Source organism: Coregonus lavaretus (assembly GCF_964263955.1).
Source record: "Coregonus lavaretus genome assembly, chromosome: 17".
NCBI classification, from domain to species: Eukaryota; Metazoa; Chordata; class Actinopteri; order Salmoniformes; family Salmonidae; genus Coregonus; species Coregonus lavaretus.
Window position 1 is genome coordinate 42,395,769 of NC_140004.1, and position 22,388 is coordinate 42,418,156.

Consider the following 22,388-nt stretch of genomic DNA (forward strand, 5'->3'; position numbering starts at 1 on the left):
TTGCAGCCCAAATAAATGCTTCACAGAGTTCAAGTAACAGACACATCTCAACATCAACTGTTCAGAGGAGACTGTGTGAATCAGGCCTTCATGGTTGAATTGCTGCAAAGAAACCACTACTAAAGGACACCAATAATAATAAGAGACTTGCTTGGGCCAAGAAACATGAGCAATGGACATTAGACTGGTGGAAATTTGTCCTTTGGTCTGGAGTCCAAATTGGAGATTTTTGGTTCCAACCGCTATGTTTTTGTGAAACGCGGTGTGGGTGAACGGATGATCTCTGCATGTGTATTTCCCACCGTAAAGCATGGAGGAGGAGGAGGTGTTATGGTGTGGGGGTGCTTTGCTGGTGACACTGTCTGTGATATATTTAGAATTCAAGGCACACTTAACCTGCATGGCTACCACAGCATTCTGCAGCGATACGCCATCAAATCAGGTTTGGGCTTAGTCGGACTATCATTTGTTTTTCAACAGGACAATGACCCAACACACCTCCAGGCTGTGTAAGGGCTATTTTACCAAGAAGGAGCGTGATGGAGTGCTGCATCAGATGACCTGGCCTCCACAATCCCCCGACCTCAACTAAATTGAGATGGTTTGGGATGAATCGGACCGCAGAGTGAAGGAAAAGCAGCCAACAAGTGCTCAGCATATGTGGGAACTCCTTCAAGACTGTTGGAAAATCATTTCAGGTGAAGCTGGTTGAGAGAATGCCAAGAGTGTGCAAAGGGTGGCTATTTGAAGATTCTCAAATATAAAATATATTTTGATTTGTTTAACACTTTTTTGGTTACTACAAGATGTGTTATTTCATAGTTTTGAAGTCTTCACTATTATTCTACGATGTAGAAAATAGTAAAAAATAAACCGGTAGTGTATATGAAAGATTGTGCATATTTTTTTAAATGTTATTTTCTGTTTTCTTTTCTCCCCAATTTCGTGATCATGATCTTGTCTCATCGCTGCAACTCCCCAACGGGCTCGGGAAACACCCACTCGCTTAACCCGGAAGCCAGCTGCACCAATGTGTCGGAGGAAACACCATTCAACTGACGACCGAAGTCAGCCTGCAGGCCCGCCACAAGGAGTCACCAGATGAGCCAAACCCTCCCCTAACCCTGATGACGCTGGGCCAATTGTGCGTCACCCTATGGGACTCCTGGTCAACGGAGCCCCAGGCTGTAGTGACGCCGCAACACTGTGATGCAGTGCCTTAGACCGCTGTGCCACTCGGGAGGCCATATATATATGAAAGATATCAAACAGTATCTGCTCCAGTGGAGGCTGGTGGGAGGAGCTGTAGGAGGATGGGCTCATTGTAATGGCTGGAATAGAATACATGGAACGGTATCAAACACATCAAACATATGGAAACCACACGTTTGACTACGTTCCATTTATTCCATCTCAACCATTACAATGAGCCCGTCCTCCTATAGCTCCTCCCACCAGCCTCCACTGATCTGCTCATACAGCATGTGTACATGACGAGGTTCATGTACACATAGGGACAGGCAGAGCTCCAGTTCTGGTGACAAGAAATGTTAATCTATAATCTCCTTTGACAGAGAGAACTGTGTGTCACCTCTCCTGTCACATCAAATCAAAATGTTTATTGTCACGTGCTTCGTAAACAACAGGTGCTTGAACTGCTTCTCCTCGAGTGCATCGCACCTGTGCTTTGGCTGAGAGTTTCCTTTTGCGAGGGTGGAGACTTAAGTTTTTGCCGGAACTCTCAATGTCTAACACGTATGAACCCAGACGTTAAATCACGCAGCTGACCAAATTACGCAAGATTTTACCCTGGGTTAACAGAGATGAGTGTTTATTGTACACGGATAGGGGTCCTATAGGATGGGACATGAATAAATGATTGTGTCCCAAATGGCACCCTACCTATTCCCTAAATAAGTGGAAGACATTTCAGTAGGCTGTTTGGAGTGTGTGTGTGTTAGTGATGCACGGGTCAGCTGTTTGTTCACCCGCACCCAGCCAAAATTGCTTAGAACCCATCGGAAACCGCCCGACTATCTGTGACAAAGTGAAAATCTGAGGCCCTCACCCGACCCTTACCTGCAAATATAAGAAATGTGCTGTACAGTCAGAGACAGCGTACGATTTTTTGACAGGCCTTTTAGATAGGCCTATGTTTCTGCTTATAATTTCCAACATTTTGGTAGGATATTTGTTAGTCCACTTGTCTATAATTAGATACATGCAGCTTCTCTTCTGTCATTATGTTGCCCTAGAAGACTAAATAAACCCTCGCTCAACAGAATAATAACATACATCGATAGAATGAATGCTTCAATATAGTTGACATTGGTAAAGTCTGTTTTCATTCCTCTTTCATATCTACTTCTCTCGCAGAAAATATGTTAAGGGACCGGAGAGAAAATGCAATAACTCTTAATGACATCAGTTTGACCGGTTTTAAGGAAATTAAAAGCTGTTAAAACGACCCAACATGTTTCTGATAGGATTTCAGTTTGGCTTGGATGCATATTTTATGTGGTTGAAATACTATCCGCTTTTATGATGCTGATAAAGATAGCACCTTTACAGATGCTGAAATAAAGAAATCGTATTTCTCCACTCCTTTTCCCGAGTCAAAATGTACATTTGGTGTATCATTCTACTGCAAGAAATGCTAAAATTTTGCCTCAGTGGATCGACATTAACTTTTTCTGCCAAAGTTCCCAAAAGCATTTGGCAATTGGCGTGTATTTGGCACCCTACAGGGACTGCGGATTATGAATCAACCCACGCATCACTAGTGTGTGTGTGTGTGTGTGTGTGTGTGTGTGTGTGTGTGTGTGTGTGTGTGTGTTAGAGCATGTAAGTGTTAAAGTTATAATGGTCCTCTCTCACCACCAGCCAGCGTATTGGGACCCAGTGTGTTTCAGTGTCACTGTCAGCAACAAGTGCGAATGATAAGACTACTGACTGATTACCAAGAGTTCTCTGCCATTTATTGTGTACTGGTAGACCACAGCGAAGTTTATCTTGACTTATGGTTATGTACTAAGGCCTGGAGTTTTTCCCTGACTATGTAGCATGACCAGGAAAAACTCAAGGCCCCAGTTACTGCAACTCAGGAAAAACTACTGGCCCTAGTAAAAACATCACCAACGTATACTGTTACTGTATACTTCACTAGTTGATGACAACACCGGTTGTTGTATTATGTTTGTGTAATATAATAATACATCTAAATGAAGACAGAGAAATGTCATTGTAAGACTAATAGGACCACATTGACCAGGGGAGGAGGTGAAGTCAGTTTCTGTTCTATTCTATCCAGCTGTGACGCAGTGAGCCAAAGTAGTGAACTACAGAGGGAATAGGGTGCCAAAGTAGTGAACTACAGAGGAAATAGGGTGCCAAAGTAGTGCACTACAGAGGGAATAGGGTGCCAAAGTAGTCAACTACAGAGGGAATAGGGTGCCAAAGTAGTGAACTACAGAGGGAATAGGGTGCCAAAGTAGTGAACTACAGAGGAAATAGGGTGCCAAAGTAGTGCACTACAGAGGAAATAGGGTGCCAAAGTAGTGCACTACAGAGGGAATAGGGTGCCAAAGTAGTGAACTACAGAGGGAATAGGGCACCAAAGTAGTGAACTACAGTGGGAATAGAGTGCCAAAGTAGTGAACTACAGAGGGAATAGGGCGCCAAAGTAGTGCACTACAGAGGGAATAGGGTGCCAAAGTAGTGCACTACAGAGGGAATAGGGTGCCAAAGTAGTGCACTACAGAGGAAATAGGGTGCCAAAGTAGTGCACTACAGAGGGAATAGGGTGCCAAAGTAGTGAACTACAGAGGGAATAGGGCACCAAAGTAGTGAACTACAGTGGGAATAGAGTGCCAAAGTAGTGAACTACAGAGGGAATAGGGCGCCAAAGTAGTGCACTACAGAGGGAATAGGGTGCCAAAGTAGTGCACTACAGAGGGAATAGGGTGCCAAAGTAGTGCACTACAGAGGGAATAGGGTGCCAAAGTAGTGAACTACAGAGGGAATAGGGTGCCAAAGTAGTGAACTACAGAGGGAATAGGGTGCCAAAGTAGTGAACTACAGAGGGAATAGGGTGCCAAAGTAGTGCACTACATAGGAAATAGGGTGCCATTTCGGACGCACACACTACAGCCACAAGAACAGGGAAGGGGTTGAAGTCAGGTTGGTTTCTATTCTATCCAGCTGTGACCCAGTCAGGGAGTCAGTTTTTCCTCGTCCAGATCTGATATGAAATCCGTCAACATCCAGCATGATCAGATAGCTATCAGAAGGAAGTCTCTGCTAGCGGACTAATGAAAAGAGGATGAGAGGACTTAGGCTGAGTAGGGAGCAGATGGAGGGACTGGGCTTTGTGTGACCTTCGGTGGGTGAGACTGAGACAAGTGGACAACTTGCTTCTCCACCAGACAGAGAATGGGATTCCTCCAGGAAGACACTGCCATCTGCCAGCAACGATAGAGCACTACAACAAAACTCTCAGTCAGTGGAACTGCTCTCAGCCAAGGCACTCTTTCTGTTACTGGCTGCAACAAGCCATTCTGTAAACACAGGTGGTTCCCATTCACAAACAGAGAGAGAGGGGGACGAGGGGAGAGAGGCCAAGCCAAAGCCTCTATTGCTCCAGCTCTAATGGACTAATGGTATAATGTTTTTATTTTATTTTTATAATGTCTGGGCAACTTGCTCAGAGCACAAACCACGGTTGCTGGAATCTCTGCTTCTAATGAGTCACGCTAAATGGGATTTTCAAAGTCGCTCTGTTTCTCATTTGAGGACAATCACTGCACAAAACCAAGTTAGGCCAGATAACTAAGATAGGCCATTGAGAGGTAGGTTAAAATTAATGTTACCCTCCTTTGGGGTGGCTGTAGGGCATATTTAGTAGCTGGCAGATAGGTTAGGCTTGGTAGTTAGAACATGTGTATGGTTAGAAAGCATTAGACTTCTATCCTGCTGTCTAGTATGGCCAGACAGTGATATAACCTATGACTATGGACCTACGAGTACCACATATTAGAAGTGTGCCAAATTTCATGCTTCTAAATGAAAAATGAAACATTTTCAAACTTATCTACTGGACTATAGGGACCTACCAGAGACACAGGAGGTTTCCTCTCCAGTCCACTCTCCGCTGGGTAGACAGGTGCGTTCTCGGGATCCATACAGGACGTGGCCACTGTTACAGGTGAAGCTCACTGTCGCCCCCTCTAGGTAGCGTGTACCTATCTTCGCACCGTACCTCGGCGTGGCCAGCCACCCACAGGACACCACTAAGAAACAAAAGGATGTTATCTACTAATAAAAGTATTGATTACCGTTGACAAATCAATCATTTGTATGTGTCAAACCATTCAAAACAACTTCCTAATATGTAAAGGGTCATTATCTAGAACATTGTTTCCCAGCTCCGATCCAACAGTACACATTTTTTGTTGTAGCCTGGGACAAAAACACCTGATTCAACTTGTCAAGGGCTCAATGATTGGTTGCCAACTCAAGGACCGGAGTCGGGAAACACTGATCTGGAATATAAACCCATGTAGAAAGTAATGAAACAGAACCATACTATCCACTGTGGTTAAGTACAGAAAGGGCTGTAGCAGCACAGTATACATCGTGAGGAGCTACTGTATCTTACTCTGCACTTCTTTTATGCTTTGGGGAAAATGTGTTGTAACTTGCATTAGTCAACACACACATATAAAGTTCCGGTTACACATGGCATTCAAGAAGTAGGTTAACAATTAAGAACATATGGTTATGTTCACTTCACTGTGGTCTAAGGTGTTGGGGTTAATGAGTAGACAAACCAACTCCATAAACGTCCATTTCACAGTTCATTTCAACGACAGAGGCGACTACTGTATACATACCAGACTCCAGGTCTTGCATGAGTGTCTCGTGACTTCTGAAGGACAGGAGGGTGGCGTTACCCACAACCAGACTACGGGTGCTCATGGTGTCGTACTTGCAGAACTGGGCCCCCTCACCTATATAAATGATTGCGTAAATAATGTACAATTGTATTTAATTGTGTTATTGTATGTTATTGCTGGATTGAATGTTGTCGAATGTCATATCATTAAAACTTTGGTTGCATCCCACATGTCACCATATAGATGGAACCCAAAAGGGTTTTACTTGGAACCAAAAGGGTTCTACCTGGAACCAAAAGGGTTCTACCTGGAACCAAAAGGGTTCTTCAAAGGGTTCTCCTATGCGGACAGCCGAATAACCATTTTAGGTTCTAGATAGCACCTTTTTTTCTAAGAGTGCAGAGTCGGTATGGGTTCGAATCCGACCCATGCCCTTCTGACTGGCAATTTCTCCTACCGTTCCGGTCTCCTCTTCACTGTCCTATCTCAATAAAATACATAAACACTCCTAACATATATATTTAGAGAAATAGAGAACCCCCTCACCGAAGCACATCTTCAGCATGTCCTCCACCAGAGGGTCAGCTGGGTCACTGGACACAGAAAAGGCTGGGATGAAGGTTGGGTCGTGTTTCACGTAGTAGTACGTGTCCAACAGGTACTTAGTGTCGTAGGTGAACAGAGACGTCTCGTTGGAGGTTTTCCCTGTGGACAAGACAACACAACATCACCTGTGCCCATATTCACAAAGAGAGCTGATCCAGGATCAGTTTTAACTTTAAGATTATACTGATTAAGACAAGGGGGACGTGGGTCCATATTTATCAAGTGTCTCAGAGTAGGAGTACTGATCTAGGATCAGGTCCCTCCTGTCCATGTCATCGTATTTATTATGATCTAAAAGTCCAAACGGCTCCTAGATGAGCACTCCTACTCTAAGACTCTTTGTGAATACAGGCCCAGAACATGTTTTTTATTTGACCAGGTTATTTGATTAAGAACACATTCTCATTTACAGCAACGACCTGGGGAATAGTTACAGGGGAAGAAGGAAGGAAATGAATGAGCCAATTGGAAGATGATTAGGTGGCCATGATGGTATGCGGGTCAGTTTGGAAATTCACCTGGTGTTTACTTGGTTTTAACTACAAAGGAGTCTTGTTTTGAACAACATAGTACACAGGTGCAGGGTCATTCACTCTTATTCAATCACAGACGTACTGTAGTTCACCAACAGTTTTACTAACATACTTTCACTAACATAGTTTCACTAACATTATTTTACTAACTGAAATCTTATCAGAAACATGTTGGGTCGTTTTTACAGCTTTTTATTTCCTTACAAACTGATACCATTGGAAATTTTGCACAGATTTGTTTATTTTTTTTTCTCTCCCCGGTAACCTAAATGTATTTGCTCCACGAAAGAAGCATAGATGACAGAGAAAACTTTACCACCAATGTCAACTATATTGAAACATTCATTCTATTGATGTATGTTATTATTCTGGTGAGCAAGGGTTTATTTAGTCTTCTAGGACAACATAATGACAGAAGAGAAGCTGCATGTATCTAATTATAGACAAGTGGACTAACAAATATCCTACCAAAATGTTGGAAACATATGTAAATAAGTTTAAAAAATCCCAAAAAACTTTCAGCCGTCTCTGACTGTAGCCTACAGCGCATTTTCTATATTAACGGTTTGGGTCGGTTGCGGGCCTCAGATTTTCACTTCATCACATATAGTCAGACAGTTGCGGATGGGTTATATGCAGTTGCAGGTGGGTGTGGGTGAACAAACAGCTGACCCGCGCACCACTATCACAGGAGTAAAATTAAAGCCATCAATCCAGCAAGATTTAAGTGACAACAAGTGGATGTTGCACACCTCGAACACAGGAAATAGATGGCTGAAAATGACAGATCCTCAGGTGGGCAGGGCAAGCCAAATGCACAGTAATGCTATATTATACTATATATTAGATATCAATATATTATTATAACACAGATGGCTCATTGAGTGTGTTATCAGGGACACTGAAACAAGAGATTCTGATCCAAGGGCAAGTGCATGAGAAGTGCATCTGAGCAGCTGAGAGTTGGAGGAAAACTCAGTTCATTTCTCCTTATCTCTGTTGGTTGTGTGTAATGTTATCATGGTGCGTGCCTGTGGGTCAGGCTGGCCAGGCCAGGACACCACTGGTCTCCTGCCATGAGGTCTGCTCTCTGGTCTCACACCATGTTGTCATGGCTCGGCCAAGATCTCTCTCCGTTTTCGTCCCAAATGGCACCCTATTCCCCTACATAGTGCACTACTTTTACCAAGAACCCCGTAAGGCTCTAGTCAAAAGTAGTACACTATATAGGGAATAGAGTGCCATTTGAGACACACACCTGTCATCTATTAAAGCCCTTTAGAAGCCCTTTAACTCTAAACAGCTGGTTGGCTGGCTGGGTTGCGGGAGGGAGGGGGGGGGGGGGTAGTACACAACACAACACACACTATTCTCTTCCTTGTGAATGTCTCATTCAAAGAGAGTGAAAAGTGAAATTGAGGAATTGTTGTTTAGAATTCCAGATGTACCAAAAGGTTAAGTGCACCGGTTGTAGTTTTTTTTCAGTATGAAACACACAAAAACAAAAGCCAAAACGTGTTATATCCCTTTTCCTAACACTGCATATGTTTCATTATTTAGGGAGGAATTAACATTTGTAAATCTGTTCAGTAAATCTGGCCCCTCAACCCCTGCTGTCAATACAGAAGACCAGGTATTTCATGGACTTACAGCTCCTAAGGTGAAGGACAGAAAGAACATTGTTTACTTGTTTTTTCCAGATGTACCAAAGGTTAAGGGGCACATGTTTTTCAGTCAATTTACATGTTACCTTCATGTTACCTTCATGTTACCTTCATGGTACCTTCATGGTACCTTCATGGTACCTTCATGGTACCTTCATGTTACCTTCATGTTACCTTCATGTTACCTTTTTGTTCCTGTCTGTCCAATGAAGGAGAGGAAGCGAGGAGAGGACAGATTTTTAAGACAATTTTAAAAAGCCTTAGATTATTGAGAAGTAATAGGATCCAAAATTTCGATAAGTTTATAGTGCTGAGCGATTAGTGCTTTTTGAAGTCGGTTCGGTTTAGGTTTGATTCTGAAAAAAATTATCCTGGTTTTTGATTTTGGCTTCGATCATACCATTTTTAAATTAAATACACTATGCATTATGTGGGTTGAATGCTGTAACAACACAGAATAAAACAATTAACAAAAGTCCCATGATGGCAGTGACTGCCCATTACTGCTTATCACTTATTAACTATCATTTATTCACATTACTTTAATAAAATATTTCAGTTGTTGTGTATATTAAGTTGATTTAATTTGATTACTTTATTATTTCATTCCAAGTCATCATCTCATCTCTATAGAGCTGCTGCCTATGCTGTCTGACTAAATCACTATTTTAGTAGTTCTTCAAAGTAAATAAGGCATACTTTTATGACTTTGAATATCAACTATCAATCACTTAGATCATGTATTTTCATGTAGATACCTCGCGAAGCAACTGCTCTCTATCTTTCTCGATCGCGCGTCTTCTATCGCTTCTCTACTTCTCCGTGTCTGCCAGTGGTCATTGTAGATAATGACCTCATTTTCTGTGCTAAGCTAATGTCGAATATTGGCCTGTTGGAAACTACAACTCCCTATCACGTCGCACAGTTTGGGCTTGATCTGATTTATCTCTGGAAACTGCGCATTGAGCTCACAGAACAAATCGGAAAGAAATGGAATTTAAATAATTGAACCGACGTCGGTCAATTACTTATTTAAAAAACAACCGACATTTCGGTTAATCACTCAACACTATAAGTTTATAAAAATTTACCAGCATTTTGGAACCCTAAGATGAACTTTATGTATCAATGCAGACAGAGGCCCAGGGACTCACAGCCAGCTCCGAAGGTGAAGATTTCCTCAGGGCTGGGGTTGTCAGGGAAGACGACATCTCCCAGGCTGGTCAGGAGGTCATCTAAGGGGTCAGAGTTCATCTGTCCCAGCAAGCCCTGGGTGAGGTTGGTGTAGTCTGAGGGGAGCAGCACGGTAAGGGCCATGGTACCCCCCTCTCGCCCCCGTACCTCCACCCCCACCCCAGAGGAGAACATGACGGTCACGTTCTGGGGTGTTGGGGAGTACAGGAACACACCTGAAGGGAGGAGAAACGCAGAACGCATCTTCAGAGGGAGAGATACATGCACATAACATCACTCAATGGTGGGAGATTTGTGTAGAAGTTTTAGGCAATGTGCTCATTCCTCAAGTAAGGATTTGTCTCCAAATTAACTTGATATCTGTTTGTTGAGATGTAATCTTGGCACCCACTGGCCAGTAACAAGAGACTAGTTGAGATTAACTTTAATTCATATTTTAAACAATATAAGCACGGCACACAAACCAGATTATATTGAGGCCTGATATTCTATCTCTTACCATGTAGGTCCATCCATCTCTGCTCTGTGAAGGAGAGGACCTGCTGGTTCCTCAACACCTCCAGCTGGTCCTGCTGCTCTGCCTGGCGCACCTCTATGACATCAGAGCTCCTCTCCTTCATAGCCACCGCCGATAGTCTGGTAGCTTTGGATAATGTACCTGAGGGATTATACAAATAACATACTCTCAGGTAAAACCTATATAGGTTAAGGTACCTAAGAGATTAACATGTGTAACAGATTCTCAGAAAATTATTGGCTAAGCAGGGCTATTCATCTGGCGGCCCACGGGCCTCGTTTATAAATTTAGACTGGCCCTTTGATCAATTCTGAACATGAATAAAAGATCAGCAAAAAAAATCTACGGCAAAATCCGACGTTCAGTGCCAAAATGACAAGCGTTGTTTCTAGCGCCTATGTAGCGTTTGAATGGTTTAAGCTACAAAATATTATGACCCCATTCCTGAAAGCTACGACTCTCAGGAACACCTACTTGACTTCTGTTTCCCTCTCTGGCAAGGACTCGTTAGAAGAGAGTGTGACAACAAAAAAAATCCTAATTCCTTCAGACAGGAATTTGGCATTACCTGATTTGACATATCTTTGTCTTATTTATTGAGAAGCTTAGTTTTCAGATGATTTCGAAATGCTTTTCACGAGCTTTAAATAGTTGAAATGGTGAGTGAGCATTGTGTCTTTTCCTTTTTGGTTGCACCTCAACTCACATTGGTTTTAGCAACATTTCATTTTAAGAAAAGTGCTTTATTGGTTTGTGTGCGTTGCTTTTTTTTTTATACAGTTCTTCCGAAGAATAATCATGTGGAAAATGTATTATTTTTTTGATCTGGCCCCCGTAAGAATATAGTTGAATAACCCTGGGCTAAGGTTTCAGTGCCAACTTGACACTTGTTTGAATGCTTAATTACTGTAGGCCTAAAGTGCGGACACACTTTAACATAAGCTGTAATTAATGTAGAGGATTCGACTTCATACGCATAGCATAACCTCAAATATACATAAGATACACTGAGTGTACAAAACATTAGGAATGCTCTTTCCATGACATAGACTGCAGAGGTGAATCCAGATGAAAACTATGATCCCTTATTGATGTCACTTCTTAAAATCCACTTCAATCAGTGTAGATGAAGGGGAGGAGACAGGTTAAAGAAGGATTTTTAAGCCTTGAGACAATGGATTGTGTATGTGTTCCATTCAGAGGGTCGAATGGGCAAGACAAAAGATTTAAGTGACTGAACGGGTTATGGTAGTAGGTGCCAGGTGCACCGGTTTGAGTGTGTCAAGAACTGCAACGCTGCTGGGTTTTTCACGCTCAACAGTTTCCCGTGTGTATCAAGAATGGTCCACCACCCAAAGGACATCCAGCCAACTTGACACAACTGTGGAAAGCATTGGAGTCAACATGGGCCAGCATCCCTGTGGAACGCTTTCAACACCTTGTAGAGTCCATGCCCCGACAAATTGAGGCTGTTCTGAGGGCAAAAGGTGGTGCAACTCAATATTAGGAAGGTGTTCCTAATGTTTTGTACACTCAGTGTATAATATAATCTTAAATTGAAAGCTCTTGGCAACATCAGCCCGTATCCAGACGTTCTATTGATCCGTCAGAAATGATGAGCTGAATACCACTGACATCTGAAAAGATAAACAACGTGGTCGACTCCATCTTTTAGAAAACTTAAAAATCGGGTGCTGGATCCTGGTAAATAATCCAATGACCAGAAATAGGGCAGCACTCCGGTAAATACATTTACATTGACATATTTGTATTGCCTCACACACGTTTTGGGTATGAGCCCTACCACTGACATTTGGCCATCTTCACTGATTTGGCTTCAGATCTGCTTTATGTAAAGTAATGGGTTTGGAGGAGCTCCTAACCACTGTTCTCTTCATAACAGCTGTTCTAGAGTCAGATTGACCCAGAGAGATTGGGAGAGAACAAGAGGAAACAAGTTGTTGAAATAAGATGTCTTTTTACAGCTCCAAAATGTTTTCACTCCCACAAGTATCTCAAGACCAGACCGCTTCGCTCTGCAAACCGCCTAACTATTACAGAATCGAGACGAGCCTGAATCCCTGAGCAGCCAAACAAATAGAAGCTGACACAGAGGCAGAGAGGTAGAGAGAGAGAGGCAGAGACCGAGGCATAGAGTTAGAGGCAGAGAGGTAGAGACAGAGAGACAGAGAGGTAGAGAGGTAGAGACAGAGAGACAGAGAGGTAGAGACAGAGAGACAGAGACCGAGGCATAGAGGCAGAGAGGTAGAGGCAGAGACAGAGAAACAGAGACAGGGGCAGAGAGGTAGAGCCAGAGACCGAGAGGCAGAGACTGAGGCATAGAGTTAGAGGCAGAGAGGTAGAGCCAGAGAGGCAGAGACCGAGGCATAGAGTTAGAGGCAGAGAGGTAGAGCCAGAGAGGCAGAGACCGAGAGGCATAGAGTTAGAGGCAGAGAGGTAGAGACAGAGGCAGAAACAGAGAGGCAGAGACAGAGAGGTAGAGACTGAGGCAGAGAGGTAGAGACAGAGACAGAGGTAGAGACAGAGACAGAGAGGCAGAGACAGAGAGACAGAGACCGAGGCATAGAGGTAGAGACAGAGTGGCAGAGAGGTAGAGACAGAGAGGTAGAGACAGAGGGACAGAGACCGAGGCATAGAGGTAGAGGCAGAGACAGAGAAACAGAGACAGGGGCAGAGAGGTAGCGCCAGAGAGGCAGAGACCGAGGCATAGAGTTAGAGGCAGAGAGGTAGACCCAGAGAGGCAGAGACAGAGGCATAGAGTTAGAGGCAGAGAGGTAGAGACAGAGAGAGAGGCATAGAGATAGAGGCAGAGAGGTAGAGACAGAGAGGCAGAGAGGTAGAGGCAGAGCGGCAGAGAGGCAGAGAGGCAGAGGCAGAGAGGTAGAGGCAGAGAGGCAGAGAGGTAGAGGCAGAGGTCTCTGCCTCACTAAGCTAAGGATCCTGGGACTAAACACCTCCCTCTGCAACTGGATCCTGGACTTCCTGACGGGCCGCCCCCAGGTGGTAAGGGTAGGTAACAACACATCTGCCACACTGATCCTCAACACGGGGGCCCCTCAGGGGTGCGTGCTCAGTCCCCTCCTGTACTCTCTGTTCACCCATGACTGCATGGCCAAGCACGACTCCAACACCATCATTAAGTTTGCCGACGACACAACAGTGGTAGGCCTGATCACCGACAACGATGAGACAGCCTATAGGGAGGAGGTCAGAGATCTGGCCGTGTGGTGCCAGGACAACAACCTCTCCCTCAACGTGACCAAGACAAAGGAGATGATTGTGGACTACAGGAAAAAAAAGAGGACTGAGCACGCCCCCATTCTCATCGACGGGGCTGTAGTGGAACAGGTTGAGAGCTTCAAGTTCCTTGGTGTCCACATCACCAACGAACTATCATGGTCCAAACACACCAAGACAGTCGTGAAGAGGGCACGACAAAGCCTATTCCCCCTCAGGAGACTAAAAAGATTTGGCATGGGTCCTCCTCCATCGAGAGCATCCTGACTGGTTGCATCACCGCCTGGTATGGCAACTGCTTGGCCTCTGACCGCAAGGCACTACAGAGGGTAGTGCGTACGGCCCAGTACATCACTGGGGCAAAGCTCCCTGCCATCCAGGACCTCTATACCAGGCGGTGTCAGAGGAAGGCCCTCAAAATTGTCAAAGACTCCAGCCACCCGAGTCATAGACTGTTCTCTCTGCTACCGCACGGCAAGCGGTACCGGAGTGCCAAGTCTAGGTCCAAAAGAATTCTCAACAGCTTCTACCCCCAAGCCATAAGACTCCTGAACAGCTAATCATGGCTACCCGGACTATTTGCACTGCCCCCCCACCCCATCCTTTTTACGCTGCTGCTACTCTGTTAAGTATTTATGCATAGTCACTTTAACTCTACCCACATGTACATATTACCTCAACTACATCAACTAGCCGGTGCCCCCGCACATTGACTCTGCAACGGTACCCCCCTGTATATATAGCCTCCCTACTGTCACTTTATTTTACTTCTGCTCTTTTTTTCTCAACACTTTTTTTGTTGTTGTTTTATTCTTACTTTTTTTGTTTAAAATAAATGCACTGTTGGTTAAGGGCTGTAAGTAAGCATTTCACTGTAATGTCTGCACCTGTTGTATTCGGCGCATGTGACCAATAACATTTGATTTGATTTGATTTGATTTGATTTGACAGAGAGGTAGAGGCAGAGAGGGAGAGGCAGAGAGGTAGAGGCAGAGAGGTAGAGGCAGAGAGGCAGAGGCAGAGAGGCAGAGAGGTAGAGGCAGAGAGGCAGAGAGGTAGAGGCAGAGAGGTAGAGGCAGAGAGGTAGAGGCAGAGAGGTAGAGACAGAGAGGTAGAGACAGAGAGGTAGAGGCAGAGAGGTAGAGGCAGAGAGGTAGAGGCAGAGAGGCAGAGAGGTAGAGGCAGAGAGGTAGAGGCAGAGAGGTAGAGGCAGAGAGGTAGAGGCAGAGAGGCAGAGAGGTAGAGGCAGAGAGGTAGAGGCAGAGAGGCAGAGAGGCAGAGAGGCAGAGAGGTAGAGGCAGACAGACAGATGCAGAGAAGGAGGTAGAGACAGAGAGAGGTAGAGACAGAGAGAGGTAGAGACAGAGAGGTAGAGAGAGAGAGGTATAGAGAGAGAGGTTGAGACAGAGGCAGAGACAGAGAGAGGTAGAGACAGAGAGGTAGAGACAGAGGCAGAGACAGAGGCAGAGACAGAGAGGTAGAGAGACAGAGACAGAGAGAGAGAGAGAGAGAGAGACAGAGACAGAGAGGTAGAGACTGAGAGACAGAGACAGAGAGGTAGAGACAGAGAGGTAGAGACAGAGAGACAGAGAGGTAGAGACAGAGAGGTAGAGACAGAGACAGAGAGGTAGAGACAGAGAGACAGAGAGGTAGAGAGGTAGAGACAGAGAGGTAGAGACAGAGAGGTAGAGACAGAGAGGTAGAGACAGAGAGGTAGAGACAGAGGCAGAGAGGTAGAGACAGAGAGGCAGAGACAGAGAGGTAGAGACAGAGAGGTAGAGAGAGAGGCAGAGAGGTAGAGACAGAGAGGCAGAGAGGTAGAGACAGAGAGACAGAGAGGTAGAGGCAGAGAGGTAGAGACAGAGACAGAGAGGTAGAGACAGAGAGACAGAGAGACAGAGAGGTAGAGACAGAGAGGTAGAGAGAGAGGCAGAGAGGTAGAGACAGAGAGGCAGAGGTAGAGACAGAGAGGCAGAGAGGTAGAGAGAGAGGCAGAGAGGTAGAGACAGAGAGGCAGAGAGGTAGAGACAGAGAGGCAGAGAGGTAGAGACAGAGAGGCAGAGAGGTAGAGAGGCAGAGAGGTAGAGGCAGAGAGGTAGAGACAGAGAGGTAGAGACAGAGAGGCAGAGAGGTAGAGACAGAGAGGCAGAGAGGTAGAGACAGAGAGGCAGAGAGGTAGAGAGGCAGAGAGGTAGAGGCAGAGAGGTAGAGACAGAGAGGTAGAGACAGAGAGGTAGAGACAGAGAGGTAGATACCGAGGGGCAGAGACAGAGAGGTAGAGACAGAGAGGTAGATACCGAGGGGCAGAGACAGAGAGGTAGAGACAGAGAGGTAGAGACAGAGAGGTAGAGACAGAGAGGTAGAGACCGAGACAGAAGGGTAGAGATAGAGAGACAGAGAGGCAGAGACAGAGGTAGAAACAGCCTAGAGAGAGGAGGCCAGGGTGGTAGGCCTCTCTGTCTCTGTACACTACAAAACAGACAGGCCCTTTTCCCAGTGGAGAACAAACTCACCATTCTCTAGTTTAACCTGCTCTGTCCGGCCCTGAACACTGAGCCCTCTGTCTGGCGAGAGAACCAGGTAGTACTCTCCTTTCCCATTGAAGGTGTAGCTCACACCGTCAAACGTTATAAAATGAGGGTCCCCTAGGACTGCACCTAGGAGGTGGAGAAAGAGAAAAAATAGGAGAAGAATCTTTACAGGGAGAAATAGCAGTTTGGCACTTGTTTGTGTTGTAGAGACAACACAGCATTACAAGAGAAGAGGCTCAGGGAGAGACCAAACTATGATAAGTACCGTATTTTCCGCACTATAAGGCGCACCGGAGTATAAGCCGCAGCAGCTAAATTGAATGATATTGAATAATGTGTACATATATAAGCCGCACTGGACTATAATCCGCAGGTGTTTTAATGTTTAATTACCATATGTAAGGGTTCGTGCACAGAGGGGATTGTCGGGAAAGAGACAAACTGTCTCGCTCTCGTAATGTCTGTCTGTCTTGCTCTCGTTCTGTCTCTCGTTCTGTCTCTCGTACCACTCTCGGTTCCACTTTTACGCGCTACCTGTCTCACTCTTTTCCCGGCCTCCAGCTTTTCCTGCTGGAGCCCGCCGCTTAAAGGTGGAGGGCGCGGACCGGTCATAGAGCCCATAGAGTTAAAGTTGGTGGACTGTAACCTGTAAAATCCATAGATTTAGGAGGTCTTCTAGTGGCCGTTAGCTGTAAAAATCCATAGATTAGCCGCACCGTTATATAAGCCGCAGGGTCGAAAAATGGGAAAAAAGGCGCGGCTTGTAGTCCGAAAATTACGGTACTCAAAACTTTCCCCCAAGTCTTACCACTTTTTAGCACAACTACATTATATATACAGTAGATGGCTCTGTAACAGCCCAACAGCATTCTATTCTACTGTAAACACCCATGAGTTCCTCACCAGCTCTAGGTGGTGTGTATTGTCTACATCCGCTGGAGGGTCTGTGTGTAAAGTAGATCCGGCAGTGGTCAGACCACAGACAGCAGTAGTAGAATGTCAGGACGTCGTACATCCAGTGGGAGAGGCTGGGGATCCGAGGGGGGTCTCTGTAGGGAGGGGAGCCCCAGTCGTGGGCCCGATCTGGGGTGCTGCCTCCAATCGAGTCCCCTGTCAGAACCTGGGCCCCCGTGCTGTCATAGCAACACTGCTGTCCTGCTCTGTACATAGGGCTGGGGATGGGAGAATCGGCTGTTATTGATACAGCTGGTGTTTGTTACTGTTTGTTTGGTATACCAATTGTTGACTTAGGAAAGTTATATATTTTTATGATAAAATATAACTTCTTGTCAGTAGGTGTCAAATAAATACTTCTTCTGAATCCTCCCACACTTAAGAGATACGGTGGCCGTGTCGCCTACCTTGCCTGTATAGCTCGGACACAGTGTACAGAGCCAGGGTGGTACGTACACACACTCCCCTTCTCCATGTCACAGCCGTAGTCAGTCTGAAACATCAGACAAAGTCACTTTTAAAGGGGAGTGCTACAAGGATACACTATCAGATCATCTAAAACCTAGCTTGAAGGTGCTCTTTGGTTGAGGGGTTATTGGTCCTCAAAGAACAAGGAGTTCTTACATGGAACCTGCCGGTGTCTGCGCGGGCCTGGGCCAGGGTACAGGGACAGTCCATCACCTCCTCCAGGAAGTTAGGGAGGCTCTTCTCCAGGACATCCCAGGTCAGACACCTGTCCAGGGCCCAGGCTGCGGAGTCCTGCCTGAAGGCTTCCTCCAGGTGCCAGGCCAAGGCATGGGCCCCACTCCACACAGCTCTGACGTTCCTGGACACAGTTACAAGGTTTATACACAGGGACGGTATATCTATGCACAATTACAGGTATATAGTTAGTGAGAGAGGACTCTGAAGTCTGGGTCCTGATTGAGTAAGGTATCAGGCCAGGGCATGGACCCCACAACACACAGCCCTAATGTTTCTGGACAGGTCGAGAGGCATACTTTGCATTTTTAAAGGGATAGTTCACTAAAGCAGGGGTATTCAACCATTGAAAGAAGATATTCTCCTCTTTTCTAATGATGTCAACTTTATTTATAAACTCTTAATATTGAGCAAATTGCACTCATTTGAGATTATTACACTCACTGGAGTATCTGACATAGGCTTTGAAAAAGCACCCGCAAATTGGATATCAGTGCGGCAAGTGCCACTGGCTGCTGGTTAGCTGACTAAACTCAACTCCATGGTGAAGGACATTTCTGATGAACTCCACCAACGGAGTTGAGCAGAGACCAGGCTTTGTGTAATGCAGCTTCGACTACATCGATTCGCCCAAGGTCAATACTTCAAAACATTTACATTATGAAACGCTTACCTTGTCCCTATGTTTGTCCTCTCTAGTTGCGTGCCAGGACTGCACATTTTTGCTCTAGCCCAGTTTTAACTCATCAAGGACTTTTGGGATAATTAGTTAATTAGTTGAATCAGGTGCAAGTACTCTGCCATGTACAGTACATGCACATATTCCATACCCGTCTCTCCATGTACAGTACAGTACATGCACATATTCCATACCTGTCTCTCCATGTACAGTACATATTCCATACCTGTCTCTCCATGTACAGTACAGTACATGCACATATTCCATACCTGTCTCTCCATGTACAGTACATGCACATATTCCATACCTGTCTCTCCATGTACAGTACATGCACATATTCCATACCTGTCTCTCCATGTACAGTACATGCACATATTCCATACCTGTCTCCATGTACAGTACAGTACATGCACATATTCCATACCTGTCTCTCCATGTACAGTACAGTACATGCACATATTCCATACCTGTCTCCATGTACAGTACAGTACATGCACATATTCCATACCTGTCTCTCCATGTACAGTACATATTCCATACCTGTCTCTCCATGTACAGTACATGCACATATTCCATACCTGTCTCTCCATGTACAGTACAGTACAGTACATATTCCATACCTGGCTCCATCGGAGTAGATACTGGAGCTCACTCTGACACTCCCCATCTCCCAGTCAGAGTAGGGCTTCTCGGAAGACTTGGGGGTGAAGCTGAAACTGCCGCTGTTGGCCAGGCCTCTACCGAGAGAGTACAGGTAGGTCCATTCTGCCCTCAGGGGGGACAACTCTTCCTCCCGTGTAGTATTAGCAGTAGTGGTATTGACCTCTCTGTAGCCCCATAGTTCTATGTTGACGCTGTCCTTGTCTCCAATCAGAGAAGGGTTCCATGTCATCCTCAGTGTTCCAGATGTGTTGGGGGTGCCATAGTATTGCCACTGTGTTGAATTCACCAGTGTCACTTTAAATGCAGCGTCCATTTTACTTGGGTGGACTGATAGAGAGAGCAGAATAGAGAATGTGTGAGAAAATGATTCAATTGCAACTGTGTGAGGAAATCATATTATGTTGCAACAGTATGAAAAATGTATGCACTCACTAACTGTAAGTCGCTCTGGATAAGAGCGTCTGCTAAATGACGTAAATGTAACTCTGTAGCTACAAGAGAAATATGCATCTTTGGAAATGTAGGAAACACAACACAACTTGCACATGGGAGTAGCAGATAATGTGAAATAACATCGTTTCAAAGCTCTCTGGAGTTATTTACATCTTATCTTAATATCTTATCCTATCTTTAATCTTATCTTGATAAAGCTTCAGGCAAGTGCAATGAACTTTGGTTTACGGTGTACATCTCATCCTCAACAGTGAGGCCATCTTTTTAGACAGCATTTACTAAACATTAACGAGAGTTATAAAAAATAAATAAAAAACTGTGTATACACATATACTGTAACTGTAGTGTTCTCAAACTGGAACTCTCACCTGACAGGTATTCTCCAGAACTGTTGAAGTTCCGGCCATCTGTAGAGACGTCAAAGGGAACCCATCCACTCTGGAGCAGTAAGGGGGAGACACAGTAAGCCCTGCCTTCTCCGTCAGTGTAACCCACTACCTCTATCTCACCCCTGAACCTGCAACACAACAACATGGTTACCGTTAGCATTCAACAACATAACAACACATATAGAGATACAGTAAGGAAGGGATGAAGTTTCCCCTGGAAGAAACTGATTTACAGTAAGGAAGGTGAGGTTGCCCCTGGTAGAAACTGATTTACAGTAAGGAAGGATGAGGTTGTGATAGATTAATTATTAATGACTAATTATTACACCCTGAAACTGTGTATAATGTGTGAGTGTAGGACCAGTAAAGGCTATGGCATTGAGCCATTATTTAGCAATGTGAGTAAGAGTCAGGCCAGACAACAAAGACAACTGAGAAACTAAGATAAAGAGGCCTCCCAATTTAGGGAGGGGAGAAACTTATGAAAACATGGTGCAGAATATTGTGAGAACGGCAATAACTGAGTAAAGCAGGGAGTAGGATATGTGTGTGTGTGTGTGTGTATGTATGTGTGTATGCATGTGTGTATATGTGTGTGTGTGTGAACTGAAGGTCAGTAGAGCAGTTTTAGAGTGGAAAACTACAGCCCGCCTACAGAGGGAAGGGATTTCTTTTTGTATGACGTATGAGTATAAAAGATGGACTCTGAAATTGTGATGGCAGAATTCTCAATGAATAAATATCTCTGACCATGCAGACCGGGACTCTGGGCGTTACTTAAATCCCAAAAGACTTACAACCTTTTGGGAGACGCACAGAGACACTAAAATAGTTTGTTAAATAATTCACTTAACAGCTTGGTCCTTCTGAGCCGGACTCCAATACCCTGTTTCTGTCATTCCAGGTAACTCTGAAAACCGTCGACGGGCGAATGATACATTCGTAAATAGAAAGTCCTGCCCTTTGACATTAAGGGTTAAAACAGGCCAGAGGACACCTGATTAATGACAGAGACGGTGACGGAATCCAAACCTACATTGAATCTCGGCTGCAAGGATAAGGTCAGTAGTCTTTATTCATTACTTGGTGAAATTGATTTGAGAACTTGCTAAAATATTGAAAAGTAGCAAATTGATCAATGCGTAGCCATTTTAAGTGGGGTTGACTGTCAGGAATTATCAAGATTACACATTGTGAGGATAGACTCCTCCGTAAAGTATGAGATAATTCTGGGGGACTAGTCAACCTGGTGGTGGGTCCGTAATGATTCACGGTAATAGGCCATTACCAAAAGAAACTACCCGGTGTTGAAATAGAAGGAACTATTAAAAGTACACCTATGGGATGTAACCTGTAAGAGATTATTGCGCAGTCAACAAATAATCCGGGTTAAACAAATACAAAAAGTACACCAGAAGGAATTAAAATAGCATGTGTGAGAAATAGAATATTAGTTAAGTCAAAAGTCACAAACAACTGTAGATTTTGCTGTAACTCTATCCGTTCTGGAGCCTTATAAACTCCAGGTTACCGATACAACACCAATAATCATGTAAGGTTGTATACGTGTGAGACCTAATGTTTGCTCAAAAGTCACATGAATAATTCCAGGTGGTTGTATAGAGGAGGGAGAACCCATTCCTGTTGTATGAGACTGTCAGGAATTATCAAGATTACATTGTGGGGATCAATCCCTCTGTAAAAGTATGAGATAATTCTGGGGGACTAGTCAAGACTACATATACAGGGAGAGGTGGTTGTATAGAGGAGGGAGAACCCATTCCTGTTGTATGAGACTGTCAGGAATTATCAAGATTACATTGTGGGGATCAATCCCTCTGTAAAAGTATGAGATAATTCTGGGGGACTAGTCAAGATTACATATACAGGAAGGGGTGATTCAAGGTGTTGTTGTGTGAAGCTATTTTGAATTACTTGTTAAATTGACTTGTTATATAGAAGAGGTGGCTAAGGGATTTTTAACAGTACCAACCATGGGGGGGGGGCAAATCCTCACAAGAGGTCCCAGAATTTACTGGGGACGAGAAATACTTGATGTAATTAAAATGGAATCCAGGGATAGAAGAAATGTCCATTATGTAACCAGGTGGAGGGAGAGGTATGGTTTTGAGGGACGTCTAGACGCAGATAAACTCGAATCCATGCTTAAACAGATACATAAGGTGTGTAAAGGAGAAATAAGCAGTGAGAGAGAGAGAGAGTAGGAGGGGGGCCAGTACCCACTGATAGCCTTACCTAATCTATTGGCGGGGAATGAAAGGGGCCCCAGCAACCTTAGATGTATACAGTAATAATAATAATATGCCATTTAGCAGACAGGCCATGAACAC

The 22,388-nt window shown here is 44.6% G+C and overlaps 1 protein-coding gene across 1 annotated transcript in view; it reads right to left on the reverse strand.

Annotated features, from left to right (window-relative positions):
- Nucleotides 1-22,388, reverse strand: part of susd2 (sushi domain containing 2) — a 47,747-nt gene that overhangs the window by 15,306 nt on the left and 10,053 nt on the right. Inside the window, 11 exon segments of the mRNA XM_084180611.1 lie at nucleotides 5,112-5,288; nucleotides 5,892-6,008; nucleotides 6,441-6,599; nucleotides 9,852-10,106; nucleotides 10,391-10,549; nucleotides 16,180-16,323; nucleotides 17,101-17,369; nucleotides 17,559-17,644; nucleotides 17,776-17,977; nucleotides 19,153-19,522; nucleotides 20,017-20,165. Coding sequence (XP_084036737.1) covers nucleotides 5,112-5,288; nucleotides 5,892-6,008; nucleotides 6,441-6,599; nucleotides 9,852-10,106; nucleotides 10,391-10,549; nucleotides 16,180-16,323; nucleotides 17,101-17,369; nucleotides 17,559-17,644; nucleotides 17,776-17,977; nucleotides 19,153-19,522; nucleotides 20,017-20,165 — 2,087 coding nt within the window.